This window comes from Siphateles boraxobius, unplaced genomic scaffold (genome assembly GCF_051911475.1).
Source record: "Siphateles boraxobius isolate OS27281-9 unplaced genomic scaffold, OSU_SipBor_1 7, whole genome shotgun sequence".
In the NCBI taxonomy this organism is placed as follows: domain Eukaryota; kingdom Metazoa; phylum Chordata; class Actinopteri; order Cypriniformes; family Leuciscidae; genus Siphateles; species Siphateles boraxobius.
In genome coordinates, this window is record NW_027509197.1 from 5,457,150 (window position 1) to 5,474,209 (window position 17,060).

General features: G+C 42.8%; 1 protein-coding gene across 1 annotated transcript in view; it reads left to right on the plus strand.

Moving 5' to 3' along the window:
• LOC143723384 (coiled-coil domain-containing protein 148-like) overlaps positions 1 to 17,060 on the plus strand; it is a 278,157-nt gene that overhangs the window by 43,362 nt on the left and 217,735 nt on the right. The window contains exon 4 of the mRNA XM_077215748.1: positions 15,745 to 15,848. Within this exon, the coding sequence (XP_077071863.1) occupies positions 15,745 to 15,848 (104 nt within the window). The remainder of the gene's footprint in view (positions 1 to 15,744; positions 15,849 to 17,060) is intronic.

The following is a 17,060-nucleotide window of genomic DNA, read 5'->3' on the forward strand; positions in this document are numbered from 1 at the left end:
GTTATGAAATGAGATACAAGTATCCTAGTATGAGTGTTTATTCAAATATAGTGAATATTTTAATGTTTAGACCTGTGTTTACTGTTAAATACTGTGTTTGTGGATATCTGCTCAAACGTAGATGTATAATGTAACAATAATGTTTCATAGTTTGGAGCGGCTTGATCGCTGCACGCGCTGAGTTTGGGTCTGAGTCACGCTGTGTGTTTGAAAAGCAAAACCACTGTTGCCAACTAATTTTCAGGGAAAGTTACTGAAGGCAGATCGATTTGTTGCTAAAAGTTGCTAAATGGTGTCATTACGTAATCGCAACGCAAAACTACGCCATTATGAAATACGCAGATATTATTTGAAATGCTAATTTAGATTTGTTTGTAAAATATATATATATATATACACATACATACCGCATATGTAAAAGTAATACAAACAATATTTTGTTTTATGATCAGATTTTTTTATTTTTAAATACAGCATTGATATTGAACAATTACATTTTATGTAGGCTATTTTCTTATTAACCAGTGAAACTACACATGAAATGTGTTTAAATTATTTTACCAAAAATGTGAAATGCATGCTACTGCTGCCTGCAGCCTCTGTGCCTGTCTATATAGACCTTATGTAGCCCCGCCCCTGCGTTCATTGTATTTTGTCTTCCGGTTCTCTTACGAGAGTATCTCTTGTACTGCGTAATATCTTACGCTATGGTGAAATCCTCTTTTACGCGAGATATTGAAGCCAAAAATTATCCTTAATTTTGAATCAATGTAAAACGCGTTGCGACAGCATGCAGATATAGGCAAGGCGGCTCGCGTGCCTATTGGCTGACCTGTGGCAACAGCAGCAGCCTATCGAGAGAGGCCCTGCGTGACGTGATACCCATTGGGGGCGTTTCGCGCCCATTTACGTCACGTCCCGCCAGAATAGGCGTGGCCTTGGCCTATAAATACAGCTCAACAGGCTGATACAAACTGATTTTCATCTCTTCAGCGAAGCAATACTGCATCGCTGGATCCGGAGTGAGAAGCCACACCGTCCGAGAAAAAGCCTTCTGCGGGACGAGCCTTCGAGCCTGAAGCCCTGGCATTCACCTCGCCGCCTTCAGCTACCCTTTCCGGCGTTTATATCCTTTCATTGATAAGTGTGTGTGTTTGCCGCTGCGACTCACAGTCTCTCTCTGTCTATATCGCTCTCCTAAAAGCGCGGCGTCTTTTTAAAGATGCAAAGATCCTGCGGCTCGTGCCGAGCCACACTCAGCGACGGGGACTGCCATTTCATATGCGCTTCCTGTCTGGGTGAGGATAACGTGGCTTTCGTGCTCGCTGACGGCGGATGCCCATGGTGACTCTGAGGAATTCGCCTGGCATCCTTCTCAGAGCTTGCTCTTCCGCCCGCTGTAGTGACGCGCCGTAAAAGCGCCGTACTCAGCGGGTCCCCGAGCCTTCTCCAGCCAGTGAAAGCTCGCCGGTTCGCCCGCCAGCTTCACCAGCTTTACTCGAGTCGCTCACGCCGCTTCCACCGTTAATGACGACAAGATAGCTGCATCTGTAGAGAAGGCCAACTGCTCTATCCTGGTGTCGGACAGTGAGGATTGGGTGAGCTCTGTGGACCTCCCCCCTTCTGCCCGCGAGTCGTCAGGAAAACGGGCCAGCATCAAAACCGCGGCTAGCTTTCTTTACATTATAATAATATAATAATATAATATAATTTCTCAGCTCCTCGTAGTCTGAGTGGCTGAAAATGTCAATATTGCAGCAATGAGCCTGTTGTATAACACGCACGCCTGCAAACAAACGCCGACACACACAAAACTGTGATGACGCTCTCTTAAACCGTGGGCATTCGTCACCGGCGAAATGAGGAAAGATTGTGTTTTTAGTCCCGCCGAGGGGCTGTGATCAGCGCGCCCCCCGCCTCGTACACTGCAACACAGTGTTTGTTTCTCAGCACACCGGAGCTCTCCGGCCGCCGCTATGCCGCGGCCAGAGCCCAGAATTCATTCTACCTCTAGCTATTCATGCAGATGCGTGGGCAAAGCTTCCCGGGGTATCAGAATGGGTACTGAACACTATAAATAGAGGCTATTCGCTGCAGTTCGCTCGACGTCCCCACCGTTACACGGCGCGAGTCGAAACTACCGTGAAAAACGAAGTAACTCATTTACTTTGAGCCGAAATAGCGAAACTACTGAGTAAAGGGGTCATAGAACCTTTATCTCAGGCTCTGAGCGAAGGGGTTGTATACAGCAGATATTTTCTGGTACCGAAAAAAGACGGGGGTCTGAGACCCATTCTAGATCTGTGACAGCTGAACAGAGTGCTTGTGAAGTGCCAGTTCAGAATGCTTACAACCAGGAAAATCCTCGCGCAAGTTCGCCAGGAGGACTGGTTTATGTCAATAGATGTGAAAGACGCCTATTTCCAAATACAAATAGAGTCACGTCACAGGTGATTCTTGAGATTCGCCTTCGAGGGCCAGCAATATCAATACACAGTCCTGCCGTTCGGCCTGTCCCTGGCACCCCGTACGTTTACGATGTGCATGGACGCGGCTCTCGCACCCCTGAGACTTCGGGGCATGCGAGTTTTGAACTACTTGGACGATTGGCTCGAGCATCTTGAGAATCTGGGTCTCACAGTCAATTGGGCGAAGAGTTCGCTGTCTCCCAGTCTGAAAATTTATTTTCTGGGAACAGTGCTGGACTCGCTGTCCATGACAGCACGTCTGTCGCAGTGTTAATTTTGTCAGCAAATTTTGATTTAGTTTTAGTCTTAGTCTTTTGACTAAAATGCCATTTAGTTTTAGTCATATTTTAGTCATCTGAATTGTTTTAGTTTTAGTCTAGTTTTAGTCGACGAAATACAATAACATTTTAGTCGACTAAATCTACAGTAGATTTAGTCGACTAAAATATAATGGGTTTAGTTCAATTGTAATGCATTAATTTAGAATTTCTCTAAAATTTCCAAACCCATATACTCCCGGAGAAAACATCTATTAACCTATTAATATGAATGATTTTTAAGTTTGAACATGCAATACAGATACAGATTTAACTGCTGTTACTTAAAAAATATCTTAAAATGAAATAAAACCCATTTTCCTAAAGTACAACACAGTCTTCTTTACAATGAATGATATATTCATTCCTTATAACTACTTACACATCATTCTTTATTCTTTCAAGCAGACATATTTATTTGTATGAATTAAATATAATTAATCCTTATTAAAGCTATTAACAAACAGTGAATGCTTTTCTCTTTTTCTTTTGTTGCTTGATCAAAATTAAGGACACGGACCGCATTAGGTTTATTGCCACTGTCACTTTAAGACGTCGGATCATGTCCAATGACATGCGGATACAATTGCACTGATACACATCCGACACACTCACAGTTTAAGACATAACCAGCATAGTTTACATGAATACTCTCCAAAAAGGAAATTTAGACATACTGTTGTGTATTTCTCCATTCAGACACGAAAGAGAGCTCAATTCAGTAGCCTACTCACGCGCTGTAGGTGTATAGTGCATGACTGCATGCTTCGGGTTAGGTGTGTGCGCAAAGAAAACCGCACCGAATAGAGCTCTTTTTTGCATCGTCACTCTTATTCAGAGATCTATATGTCTGCTCTACTCATTCTCCCAGACGTTCACATTTTTTAACGTTTTATGACCGCGGGGTAGATCACGTTACAGTAGCCTACAAATGTGCGCATCTACCACACACGCAGGACATCAGTTCTGACGGATCGCTTCCCAAATCGTCACTATCTAACATTTTCGTCTAGTTTTTATTCGTTGACGAAAATGTCAATAGATTTTCGTCATAGTCTTTGTCATTCAAAACTAGGTTTTATTTAGTTATCGTCTCGTTTTCGTCTGTGAAAAAATGTCGTTGACGAATAATTTTCGTCGTTATTTTCGTCAACGAAATTAACACTGGTCTGTCGCCGGAGCGCGGACTAGACATTCAGCGCACAGCAAGATCCTTCCGCCGAGGCTCTATAGTCCCGCTCAAAAGGTTTCAGAAAATGCTGGGCCTCATGGCCTCAGCGTCTTCGGTACTCCAGCTGGGTCTGCTTCGCATGCGCCCACTGCAGTTGTGGCTGAAAGCGCGAGTTCCACTCCGGGCATGGACCTCTGGTCTGTTTTCGCCTCAAGGTCGATCTAAATTGCGTCTCAGCTCTGGAATCTTGGAAAGCAACCGACTGGTATCAGTCAGGTGTGAGTCTGGGGACTTCCTCGAGTGTGAAGGTGGTGTCCACGGACGCATCCACCCTGGGATGGGGAGCGCTGTTCGAGGGCAGACTGTTCTTTGGCCAGTTGTCAGAACGGGAAAAGCTTCTACATATAAACTATCCAGAAACGATGGCAGTCAACAACGTGCTACGGCGCTTCTGTCCCCAGATAAAAGGTCACCACGTCTTGGTCAGGTCGGACAACATGTCAGTGGTGGCATACATAAATCACCAGGAGCCAGTTGCACCAACAGGGCTTTACTAAGCCTGGTCCTAACTGCTAAGTAGGTCTTAGTTAAGACCAGTCTTTAGAGTTGACCTAACGTCGGTTGCACCAACCAAACTTAAGCCTAGGCTTAACTACGCCTGGTTTTAGCAATGCGCGTTCCTGTGAATGGCCACGGTTGCCTAGCAGCATGCGTTGCTGGGGTTACGTTGTAAACTATCTTCCGCTGTTTGGTTAACTTGTAGCCATATCAATGGAGGATCAAGAAAAAGGAAAGGACTTTCAGTTAATAATTGAAACTTTCATTTTTAATGTGACAGTTAAGGGGTTAAAATAGTATTCAGTTAATAGAGCTGTACATTCAGCACGTGACAATTCGCTTCATTCGCGGCAGCATTACGTCTGTCTCCTGCACGCGAGAGGTGAGGTAGAAGAACGTTGGTAATAAATGTAAGTTCATTCTTTATGTGCTTAGGAGTGTGCGTAATGTATCGTCTATGATGATATTGTCATCATTGTTTTAACTATGGACGAGGCACTGCGAGCTGACATCACATTTGTCTCTCGTGCTTGTTTTCACTGCGTGATGTGTCACTGCAGTTATAGGTATGTCCCAAAATAAGTTTTTTTGTCTTATATTTATATCATATGTTATTAAAAGGGCCGTTTTCATGTGCACAATTGCAAATGTGATATTTATTTTATACAACAGTTAAATTAACAATGAGTTAACATTGTGAGTTACTTTTTAGACACAATTGTGAATATTGTTTTTTTCCCCTTTATTTTGCTGACGAGAATTTCAAAATGAAACTGTAGCAGAGTCTCCATGCAACAGACAGGAAGATTTTTTGACCGTTTTTAACAAATCATTTTAACGATTCAATGAACAATCACTTGCTTTTAGTGGTTACTATAGAAACATTATCTGTTGGAAAACGGATAGGCCTATTAACGCTAGTATATGCCTAGATTTTGACTTTACGCCTGCTACTAACTAGGCGTAAGATTTACGCCCGGTCTTAGCGAGAAGAGGACTTAAGCCTGGATGGTGCAACAGTCGTAACTATTAGGTCGGACTTAGAATGCTGAGTTAAGACCTACTTACCTTAAGACCAGGCGTAAACCCTGTTGGTGCAACTGGCCCCAGGGCGGCATCAGGTCCCGAAACCTTTACAGGCTGACGGAACGCCTCCTGGGCTCAGCACAACCTGCTTTCACTGAAAGCATCGCATGTGCCTGGTCGCCTGAATCTGGGACCAGACAGACTGCTGTCCAGAAACAATGTTCCAGCAGGAGAATGGTCGCTGCACCCGCAGACGATCCGACTGCTGTGGGAGACATTCGGCAGAAGCGTCCCAAGAAAACGCTAACTGTCCGAACTTTTTCTCCAAGATCAGGGATGCGCTGGCGCACGTATGGCCCCGCTGCCCCCTCTATGCTTTTCCCCCCGTCTCGCTCCTGCCTCAAGTGTTGGAACGAATCAGGGAAAACGGATGCCCAGTGCTGCTCGTGACTCCGCTCTGGATGAACCAGATTTGGTTCCCAGTCCTGATGCGGCTGACCAGCACTGCCCCGTGGCCTATACCGGTGAGGAGAGACCTTCTCTCTCAGGCAAAGGGCTCGATTTGGCATCCTCGTCCGGATGTATGGTCCGTACATGCATGGGCCATCAACGGGTACCCGCTAACCTCCCGGAGGGAGTGTTAAACACGATCACGCAGGCTAGATCCCCGTCTACTAGACGGCTCTATTCCTTGAAATGGTCGGTGTTCTCTGCCTGGTGTCAAGCTCAGGGCTTTTCACCCGTAGACCGCGGGGGTTACGGAAGTGCTCTCCTTCCTTCAGGAGCTGCTGGATAAGGGCAGAACCGCATCCACACTCAAAGTATACGTGGGGGCCATAGCGGCGTTTGCAAAACCGACGTCTGGCCAGTCACTGGGGAAAAACGACCTGGTCGTGCGATTCCTTAGGGGAGCTCGGAGGCTGAATCCTCCCAGACCCCCCCTCAGTCCCTGTGTGGGACCTTTCTACGGTTTTGGAAGCCATGAAAGGTGCCCCATGAATATTATGTCAATGTAAAACAGCTGTTTTCTATGTGAATATATATAGTAAAAAGCGTAATTTATTCCTGTGATCAAAGCTGAATTTTCAGCATCATTACTCCAGTCTTCAGTGTCACATGATCCTTCAGAAGTCAGTATAATATGATGATGTGATGCTCAAGAAACATTTATGATTATTATCAATGTTGAAAACGTCCCGGGTTACGCATGTAACCCTAGTTCCCTGAAGGAACGAGACGCTGCGTGAAACGCTGCAGGAACACCTCTTGTGTTGTGCGTCATGAAGCACGTATGGAATCAGCCCAATGGCGAGACGGAACGTCACGAGTGACGTCATCGACCAGGAAACTATAAAGCACACCCCTGAACACAATGGCGACAGCTTCTGGAAAAAGTCTGAAGCAAGTCGATCAAGGGAATGCAGGGAGTATGGTAACGACACGCAGCGTCTCGTTCCTTCAGGGAACTAGGGTTACATACGTAACCCGGGACGTTCCCATTCAGGAACGTCGAGTCGCGTGAAACGCTGCGGGAACGCTAATACCCACGTCGCCATAAGAGCAAGTGACCGACTGTGTGAATCAAAGATTAAATTCAGCCGAAAGCACCTGCGCCCCAGGGGTGGAGCTGAGGTCTAGGTCATACAACCTGACGAAAGTATGCGGTGAGGACCTGCCTGCCGCATCACAAACGTCCTGGAGGGAGACTTCTGACAATAATGCTTTGGAAGCCGCCATACTCCTGGTAGAGTGAGCTCGGACAGCCAAAGGTGAAGGCTGACCAACCGACTCATAGACAAGTGAGATGGCCTCAACCACCCACTTGCTCATCCTCTGCTTAGACACTGGGGACCCCTTCTTAGGTGGTCCAAAACAAACGAACAGTTGTTCTGATTTTCTCCACAGGGCAGCTCTGTTGACGTAAGCATCTAAAGCCCGAACAGGGCAGAGCAGATTAAGTTTTTCCTGATCAGATGATGTAAAAGGAGGAGGACAGAAGGCCTGCAGAACTATAGGTCTGGCCACATTGGTAGGAACCTTACGGACATAACCTGGCCTGGGGTGGAGAAAAGCCTTCACCATCACAGGTGAAAACTCCAAACACGAAGGAGCAACCGAGAGAGCCTGAATATCTCCGATTCTCTTAAGAGAAGAAATGGCAAGGAGAAAAATAGTCTTCAAAGTAATAAACTTATCAGCAACTTCTTCAATAGGCTCAAAGGGAGCTAGGGAAAGACCTTCTAGGGCGATAGCTAAGTCCCATGCTGGCACCCTCGTGCGGACTAAAGGCCTCAGCCTCAAAGTACCACGAAGAAAGCGAGTTATAAATGGGTGTCTCCCCAGAGAGACTCCACTGAAAGGGACATGGTAAGCAGCAAGTGCCGCCACATACACCTTTAGTGTGGAGGGGGATAGCCCTGAGGAGAAACGCTCCTGCAGGAACTCCAGCACTGCACCCACTGGGCAGTTAACTGGGTCCAACAGGTGTTCTCCACACCAAGAAGTGAAGAGCCTCCACTTCAAGGCATATAACCTCCTCGTGGAAGGAGCTCTGGAATGAAGGATGGTCTCAATAACCTCGGTTGAGAGACCAGCCCCTACGAGCTGGGCCCCCTCAGAGGCCAAGCCCATAGCTTCCACAACTCTGGGCGGGGGTGAAGTATCAACCCGCTCGCCAGAGAAGCAGCACTGGACTGTTGCTCAGTGATCCAAAGTACTTTTTTCAGATGAAAGCAATTTTTGCATGTCATTCGGATATCAAGGTGCCAGAGTCTGGAGGAAGACTGGGGAGAAGGAAATGCCAAAATGCCTGAAGTCCAGTGCTGCTTCTCTGTAGCCCAGGTCAGGCGTGATTGCGCCATGATTGCGGTTTTGAGTAATGAAACAGGCTGGGAATTTTTAAAAGACTCAGGAATCTTTTGCAGGTGTTTAGAGTTAATTAGTTGATTCAGATGATTAGGTTAATAGCTCGTTTAGAGACCCTTATCATGATATGCTAATTTTTTGAGATTTTTGGGTTTTCATGAGCTGTATGCCAAAATCATCAGTATTAAAACAATAAAAGACCTGAAATATTTCAGTTGGTGTGCAATGAATCTAAAATATATGGAAGTTTAATTTTTATCATTACATTATGGAAAATAATGAACTTTATCACAATATGCTAATTTTTTGAGAATGACCTGTATATATGTATATCTATCTATATATATATATATATATGTGTGTGTGTGTGTGTGTCTGTGTGTGTGTGTGTGTGTGTGTGTGTGTGTGTGAGTGAAAAATCTAAAATGTATTCCCAGAATCGTGCAGCCCTACAGTTTGTCTTGATATCAACATGTTTACAGGTGTTTATTTATTTATTTTTTAGAAAGGGACCAGATGCCACTGGATGAGTCCTGCTGACTTCAACATTCACATGAGTCTCTGTACATGAACATGGTAAAATTAAAAGTCAAACACCTTGGACATGACAGGTATGTAGGCTACTATGTTTCAGGAATGGCACAAGGGTGTGTAACTGTTTAAGTCTTTTTCTTTAGATCAGTATGTTTACTAATGTGCTTTCTGTCCTTTGTTGTGAATCTTTGGATTATGTTGTGTTGTAAATAAATCCAGACAATCTAAAAGCCATTCTTTTTTTAATTTCTCCTCATTCTTTGTGCAAGGCTCCTCATAATGATCAGGCCTGATAGCACCTGATAGGGCCATAAGGGGGGGGGGGTCTTTGTCTTTCTCAGGTGTAAAATGCATTCATATTAATGAGAGATCACGCCCCTTCGCATAAAGCTTTCTTACACAAAACACGTCATACAAATTTTAAATCAATATATTGTCTGATCTAAATGAGTATGCAGGATGATTTTCACATAGTTTTGGAGCAAATATTCTTGGCTATGTGATACAATTTTCAAAAGTCTTGTGAAGAAATAATCACTATGGTTTTTATGACCTTATTTCAGTGACATTTGTTTTTTGTTTTTTCACAAACCACGCATAAACATTATTATCTTAAAACTCCAAACTTTTACATACATGCTGCTGACATATTACTGTAGCAGAGTTTGTGCTGAATACAACGTAATAAGACTTTAGCCATGAAAATGTCACAAGTAACAGAAATAAGCACAAATGTCAGAGCATGTCAGAACACCTCCAGGACCCAGAAAACACCTCAGAGGGTTAATTTAACCCGTTACGAAAAATGTCCTTAAGAGCAAAATCATTGAAAATCACCAGTTGAGAAAGTTCACAAAAGACTGCCACATAATCTCTACACATCGATCACCTTGACGGAGGCGAAGCAAAGAAACTTTGGGGTTAATGATTGGTTGTCTAGTATTCTGTAACAGTCCAGTGAAGGTGAGTTGAACTGAACCCATGTTTCTTGAAAACGTGAACAGATAGAAACTAAATAAAAGACTTTACAAAGCATGACTTGGCTTGACTTGAAATTACATGAACATAAAATTACCCTAATTACCCACCCTCATGTCATTTCAAACCCGTAGGACCTTCGTTCATCTTCGGAAGACAAATTAATATATTTTTGATGAAATCTGATGGCTCAGTGGGGGCTCCGTTGACAGCTATTTAATTAACATTTTGAAGGCCCAGAAAGGTAGGAAAGACATAGTTAAAATAGTCCATGTGACTACAGTGGTTAAACCTTAATTTTATGAAGCGACTAGAATGCATTTTGTGTGCCAAAAAAACTAAATAAAAGACTTTATTCAACAATTTCTTCTTTTCTGTATCAGTCTCCGACGTGTGTCCACAAGAGCAGTACGACGCATGCGTGATACATGTCGTCTTATCGTCTGATTAACCAAACTTTCAAGATGTGGCATGACAATATCGAAATCGACGAAGCACACACTCTCCTATTCAGTAGGCATCGCTTGGCACTGATGACATCTACACCACCAGCTCTCCATTGCTCTGTCTTTCAGAAGCTTGTGGTTATGTTGTAGCCTCTTCTATCTCTTTTATTTTGTTCTTTGTATATTCTGGTTTGAATAAGTAAGGTTGTGCAAAAAAATGCAATTTATCCTTTGTGTTGAAAATCTGCAGACATAGTTATTATATGAACTGTTTTATGTTGAGCGTGCTTCTTCCTCTGCTTGTAAACACAGCCCTGCATTTCCAGGTCATAAGTCAGAACGCCAGCTCCTGCATCATCACCACATGCATGTGAGATACAATGGGAACATGAGGGCTAAGTTTAAACACATGGACTAATCAATAAACAAGGAACACCTGAACAGAACAGGTGTGTCCGACATCGGCTGGATGTAACCGATCGGCGAGAGTTGCCACGTTCAGGCAGGGAGGAGCTCAAAAACGGAGACGTGGAGTGAGACACTTTCTGCTTCCCGTAGTGACCGCTCACGTGGTGCATAAACAGTAAATACAATATTTGTCAAATACACAGATGTTTCAGATATGTTTCCATTTAATAATTTATGTAGCTACTGCTTAATACAGCGTCTTTTTGTACAAGAATAAAGTTCAACATAAGCCTAAGCTATTTAAATACCAATGTAATGGGGTCTACGTTTTTATCAGTTTTATTTTGATAAACATGACAATATAATATTGCGACTACACGAACAGAGATTTTACTGTTATAAAAAGGCTGATTTGTGAGCATTAATAGAACTGAAGGCGTTCGAATAAACACGAAACAGTCGTAATCATTGCCATGCGCTGGATTCGGCCAATCGTGTAAGAGCTGTGTCGTCATCAGAGCTCGTGCAGCCGCTTTGGAGAAGCTGTGCAGAATGAATCAGCTGGCTGCTCTTAAATCGCAGAATGGTACTTTGATGCCATTACGTCATAGTCTTGTGGCGTCGTCACTGTCTCAAGTCGGACAAAAGTTCTAACCGGCATGCACTGCTTCAAGTCAGCCGCAGATTGGACTGCTCAACTCTGCATGAAGTCGAACACGCTAATGATAAAAACAAACCAATGACAACATAGGACTCATGACAAGGGCAGGATCGCATGGGACACATGGCAGGATCAAAAGGGGACAAAACCAAGAACATGACAGCAAGTTAGATAAGCAGGTGAGTGTTTAGCAGATGGATCGTTTGGTAGACTTAACTTGGAGAGAATACAGTCTGTGTGTATCTTGCAGGTGCTGTGACGATGATGATGAAGAGAAGGATTCGTAGCAGGTAGTGTTGTCAAAAGACCCGGTACTTCGGTACCAAGTTGGTACTAAAAAACCACCAGCTTTTAAAAAACGTACCAGCTTTTCTTAAGTACTGGTGGTACTGAAGTACCAGGTTAATCCGGTTCTTGATGCGCTGTCCGAAAGATGCACAGTTGCGTCCTCTTCATAAAAACACTCACATGGCGACCGGTGGCGCTACTACTGTGGTGGCTCTGAATCCACTTGTTGACAAGATAGGAGGAAAGAGCCACATATGGAAATATTTTGGATTAGGCTAATGTCATGTTGCCATAAGAGGCCGTTCACATGCAAATTCATGATTTCAAATGTAGGCGTGCGGCAAGTGTGCTCATAATAGAAGCGACGCGGCGCTGCACGCTCGTTTTTCCAGGCACGCCTCTGTTCATGGTTGCATAGCAACGACAGTCGCCACGACAGAGCTTGTGGAAAGAAGGAGAAAGCGGTGCGAACTGCGATCTCTATGATGTCTAGGAAGTATCAGCAAAGAATTAATTGATTTCTAGCCATTGCATTAGTTTTATTACTAGATATATTTATGGAGATAAGAAATAAAAAGCCGCCCTATACAGCTATAATCAGCTGTTCGGCCGAGCTTTTGATGTTGTTACTATAAGGCTGAAGCTGATCAGTTGGCAAAAAACGCGATATGTAAACGGCCTCTAAAGTGGTATCGGGTGCGGTTGTATCAGGGTAGTTTTACGAGAACGAGCACAGTATTGGACCGACACCCGAGCACTGGTATCAGTATCGGTGCATCCCTATTTATGTCCTTAATATCAGTCCGTCAAAAGCAGTTCTTAAATTAACCCCAAGGAGAATAATAGCTACAATATATAACTATTGTTTATTGTTAGGTCATTTCATCTAATGTTATCTAACAAATGGAATCTTATTGTAAAGTGTTTTTAATACTACAGTTTCCATCTTTGTAACCATGATATACACTTTAATATATGTAAATTTAATCTAAATAAGCATTGGTACCGAAATTGGTACCGAGAACCTTGGATTTTTACTGGTATTGGTACCGAATACTGAAATTTTGGCACTGTGACAACACTAGTAGCAGGTAAGTAGTACAGATTGGAGCCAGGTAAGTTGGTAGGTTGGTAACAACAAGAACAGACGATTTGGGGCGTGAAAGGTGACTGCTTAAGTACTGTGTGTGCGTTGCGTTGCCTTGCGTGCAGGTGCGTTGGATTAATTCTCAGGTAAAGCTGATCGAGTGGGTGGATTTGAAGGGTCTGGTGTTGACAAGGGTGTTGCATCCGTGACAGTGATGATGTACGCTAGAAAATCGATGGTGTTGCGGTGGAACTTTTCTCCAGTTTGAGGTAGAGATGGTGTTCTGTCAGCTTCTGGATGACCTTCATCTCGTGGTGGCGATGTTCGGCCAGGTTCCGAAAGTAGATGAGTATATCATCGATGTAGATGATGGCAAAGCGATGGAGGAACTCTCGGAACACCTCATTCATGAACACCTGAAATACGGAGGGTGAGTTGGACAGGCCATACGGCATGGCAAAATATTCATAGTGGCCCACAGGTGTTAAGAAGGAGGTCTTCCACTAATCACCAGGGGCGTGTCTAGAAGGGTGGTACTGGCCCCCCCTGGAATATGACTGGCCTCCCCTGATGCCCCCCTCCAACATCATTGGGCTAGATTTACTGTCAACCTAAAAAATGCCCAACGCCTTTGGCTCAGAGTGCTGTCAATCACTGCTTGACTTGCGATTCGCAAAGCGGAATCACAGGTCCGCAGTAAGAGAGAGAAACACCTTGACACGTCACTGTTTATGGTGTATATACACACTCATTTACAGTATATATTTTGAAATATCGCACCATAATATCGCACCATACGTTAGTCTGATTACTTTCATGTGTGACTGATCAAGCTATTGTATGTCGCCAATAACGTTAGATTAGCTAACGTAACTTCCGCAGACTGAATAGAGAAGACTTGTCAGTGTTATTCCGCGGCAGCGCACACGACCACATAAATATAAAATATATAAATATTATTTTATCTCTTGTTTTAAAGACTAAAGGCACTCATCTTTTTCCAAAAAAGCCATGGCATGGTAAACAATAAACTTTGAAAACGTTTACACACTCACACAGAAACACACACACACACACACACACACACACACACACACACACACACACACACACACACACACACACACACACACACACACACACACACACACACACACACACACACACACTCAATGTTTGTGTTGAGAAAAACGCATGTTAAATGATTAATAATAATCATTAATCATTAATAAATCATCATAATTAATGCCTAGGTGATGATTTTTATTTATTAGAACAAAACTGTGTGGTCCAATCCATGTAAAATACAAAGTGATTTTAAGGCTCTTGTTCAGTGCCACATTTAATACCATCTATATTAGGGCACTGGGCATTGCAAATCTTTTTTAAAGCCTCTCTTCTGATTAGCCTGGTGTTTTCTTAGTGACACATGGCCAGGCCAACCACAGGTAACTAGGGTCATTCATACTGTTGCCTGCTGTGGCTTGGTGTTGTTCACAAGTAAGGCAAATAAAACACCTGTAATGATGAACATTGCTGAGGGAAATGTTATCCAGCTTTATATGTTCGAGCCGAACTCGGACCCCGAATTGGCGACGACAGGAGACAAACAACCACCTCCTCAAACGTGGATGTTTCCGAATATTTTGTCTTTTTTATTTGGGTCTCCAACAGATATTCCATCAAAGCTTGAGGCATTTAGTTAACCTTCATCCACCTGTGTCTAGTTAGTTCTCATACTTCCTGGTTATAGTAAGAACTCTAGCTGCTGCTTTTTGGTCCAGCTGTAGTTTGTTTATTATGCATAAAGGGCAACCACCCAGTAGAGCATTACAATAATTCAGCCTTGAAGTCATGAACACATGAGCTAACTCTTCCCCATTTTTCATTTAGCCCTTTCACACAGAAATCCCGGTAAATTACCGTAAAAATGCCTGAACGACTTAAAATTCAAACGTGCTGTTCACACACCATTCACACATCAGTTCCAAAATACCCGTAAACTTTGTAATGATGTCATTAACCACAAGTGACCTCTAAAGTTGTTGACAAATCTCTTTATCCGCCCGGACGAGGAGAAGCGCTTTAATTTCGGAATCACTCCAATTTGAAGTCATAATTTTATGAATGGCTCAGAGCAGTTGCTCTTTCAATGGCTTCTGATTGGCCCAAATCACTTCTTACATCAGCGCTTTCTGACCTCGTACGTGCAAAATATGGTATGTACTATTCATTGCGCGTTCACATAGCGCATATAAATCGGTAATTTATTGTTAATGTTACAACTTCCCTTACTGGTAAATTGCCAAAACCAATTTACCAGTATATTTGAAAAGGTCCTGTTCACACATATGTTACCAGTAATCTACCAGTAAAGATGGTATGTGTGAAAGGAGCATATGTTATAATTTTGATATATTTTTAAGATGGAAGCGGATTTACAGATGCTAGAAACGTGGCTTTCAAATGAAAGATTGGTATCAAAGAGCACACCCAGGTTGTAACTGACGACGAAGACTTGACAGGACATTCATCAAGATAGTGTTAGATAGTATTCTACGTTATTACGTCCAGAGGTTTTTGGTCCAATAATTAGAATCTCAGTTTTTTTTTCTGAATTAAGTAGTAGGAAATTACTAGTCATCCCATTTTTTTTTATCTCAGCTATGCATTGCGTTAATTTTGTGAATTGGTTAGTTTTGTCGGGGCGCGAAGAAATATAGAGCTGAGTATCATCAACAGTGAAAGCTAATGCCATACTTCCTCTAGATATCTCCCTAGGGTAGCATGTACAGGGTGAAAAGGGTGAAACTCACATTCATGTCTGCCCCATTAGTCACTATATGCTCACTATCAACTCACCCTTTGCAAATACCATTGAATATCTTGTTTGACATTGAATATCTTGTATGAAATATAAGTTTGTGTGTATCTCAGGTGCAGAAGGTATTGGATGCAGCTCAGGTGAACAAGGAAAGGAGTGTTCTGAGACTGCATAGACAAGTGTGGCTCCAAGAGCATCACAGACTCAACAAAGCCAGGTAGCGTACCTGCGAATTCTAAAACTGTATTTTCAAATCTTTGTTTAAAAACACTAGAAGGGGTTTTTGCCTTTAAAACATTTGTTTGTAAAATAAATAACTGGTTCCAGTATCTTAGTCAGTATCCAACCTTGTTCCTGGAGGCACACATTTTGGATGTCTCTCTTATTTGACCCATTCATCCTCTAATAAAGAGCTGTTGAATCAGGTGGGTTTGATCAAGAAGAATGGGAAATGTGCACTCTTGAGGGCTGTTTACACAGTAACGTTTTAAACTAAAAGCGTTTTGGTCAACAACTGTGTTTTGGAAGCCTGAAAATGAAAACTTTTGAAAACTTAAAAATTGTAAAGGTATATTATTATAATATTTGTAATGACCCACCTTGGCTGGGCCCAACTCCATTTCCCTACTTGTTGTCATGCAAGGTACGGTAATCCCTTAGCATAGATAGACGAAGTATTACTATTGTACCCTAGTTCCTTGGAGCACAACATACACTTCACCTTTCAATAAAAGATAGTGAATTATGAAATTTAATTTTTTTTTTTTAACAAATATAATTCATTGCTAATTATTTATGTATGCCTACCTTATTAGGAGAAATCAGATCAAAGTATTCCCATACAGGGGAAGTCTTTCTATTTCTCTCTGGCTCCATTGAAACCACAATCAAAACTATAAAATAACCAAAACTCACCTCTATCACAACCACATATTTTAAGGGTTCAAGGGTTTATATATTTGTCAGAATGTTACACCAAGATTCAAACCGCTTCCTGAACCAGTCAGGTGGAAGCGAGGCTTCGGACGTCATCAATGATGTAATTGATTTAAAGCAGGGGTAGGCAAGTTCGGTCCTAGAGAGCCGCTGTCCTGCAGAGTTTGGTTCCAACACTGAAAAAAACTCACCTGCCTATAGCCTTAGTAATCCTGAAGACATTGATTAGCTTGTTCAGGTGTGTTTGATTAGGGTTTAAACTAAATTCTGCAGGACAGCGGCTCTCTAGGACCGAACTTGCCTACCCCTGATTTAAAGTGATACAAGCCTCGATACGCGCTTCACTGAAAGCTTCCGTGATTTCTCGACACACGCTCCGAAGCCTCGGCATAGAACGTAACATCACTACTGTTCAAAGTGTGCTTGTGTCTACTCCCCATTCATCATTCATTTTTTATATATGATTTATTTATTGGATTTTTCACAACAACAG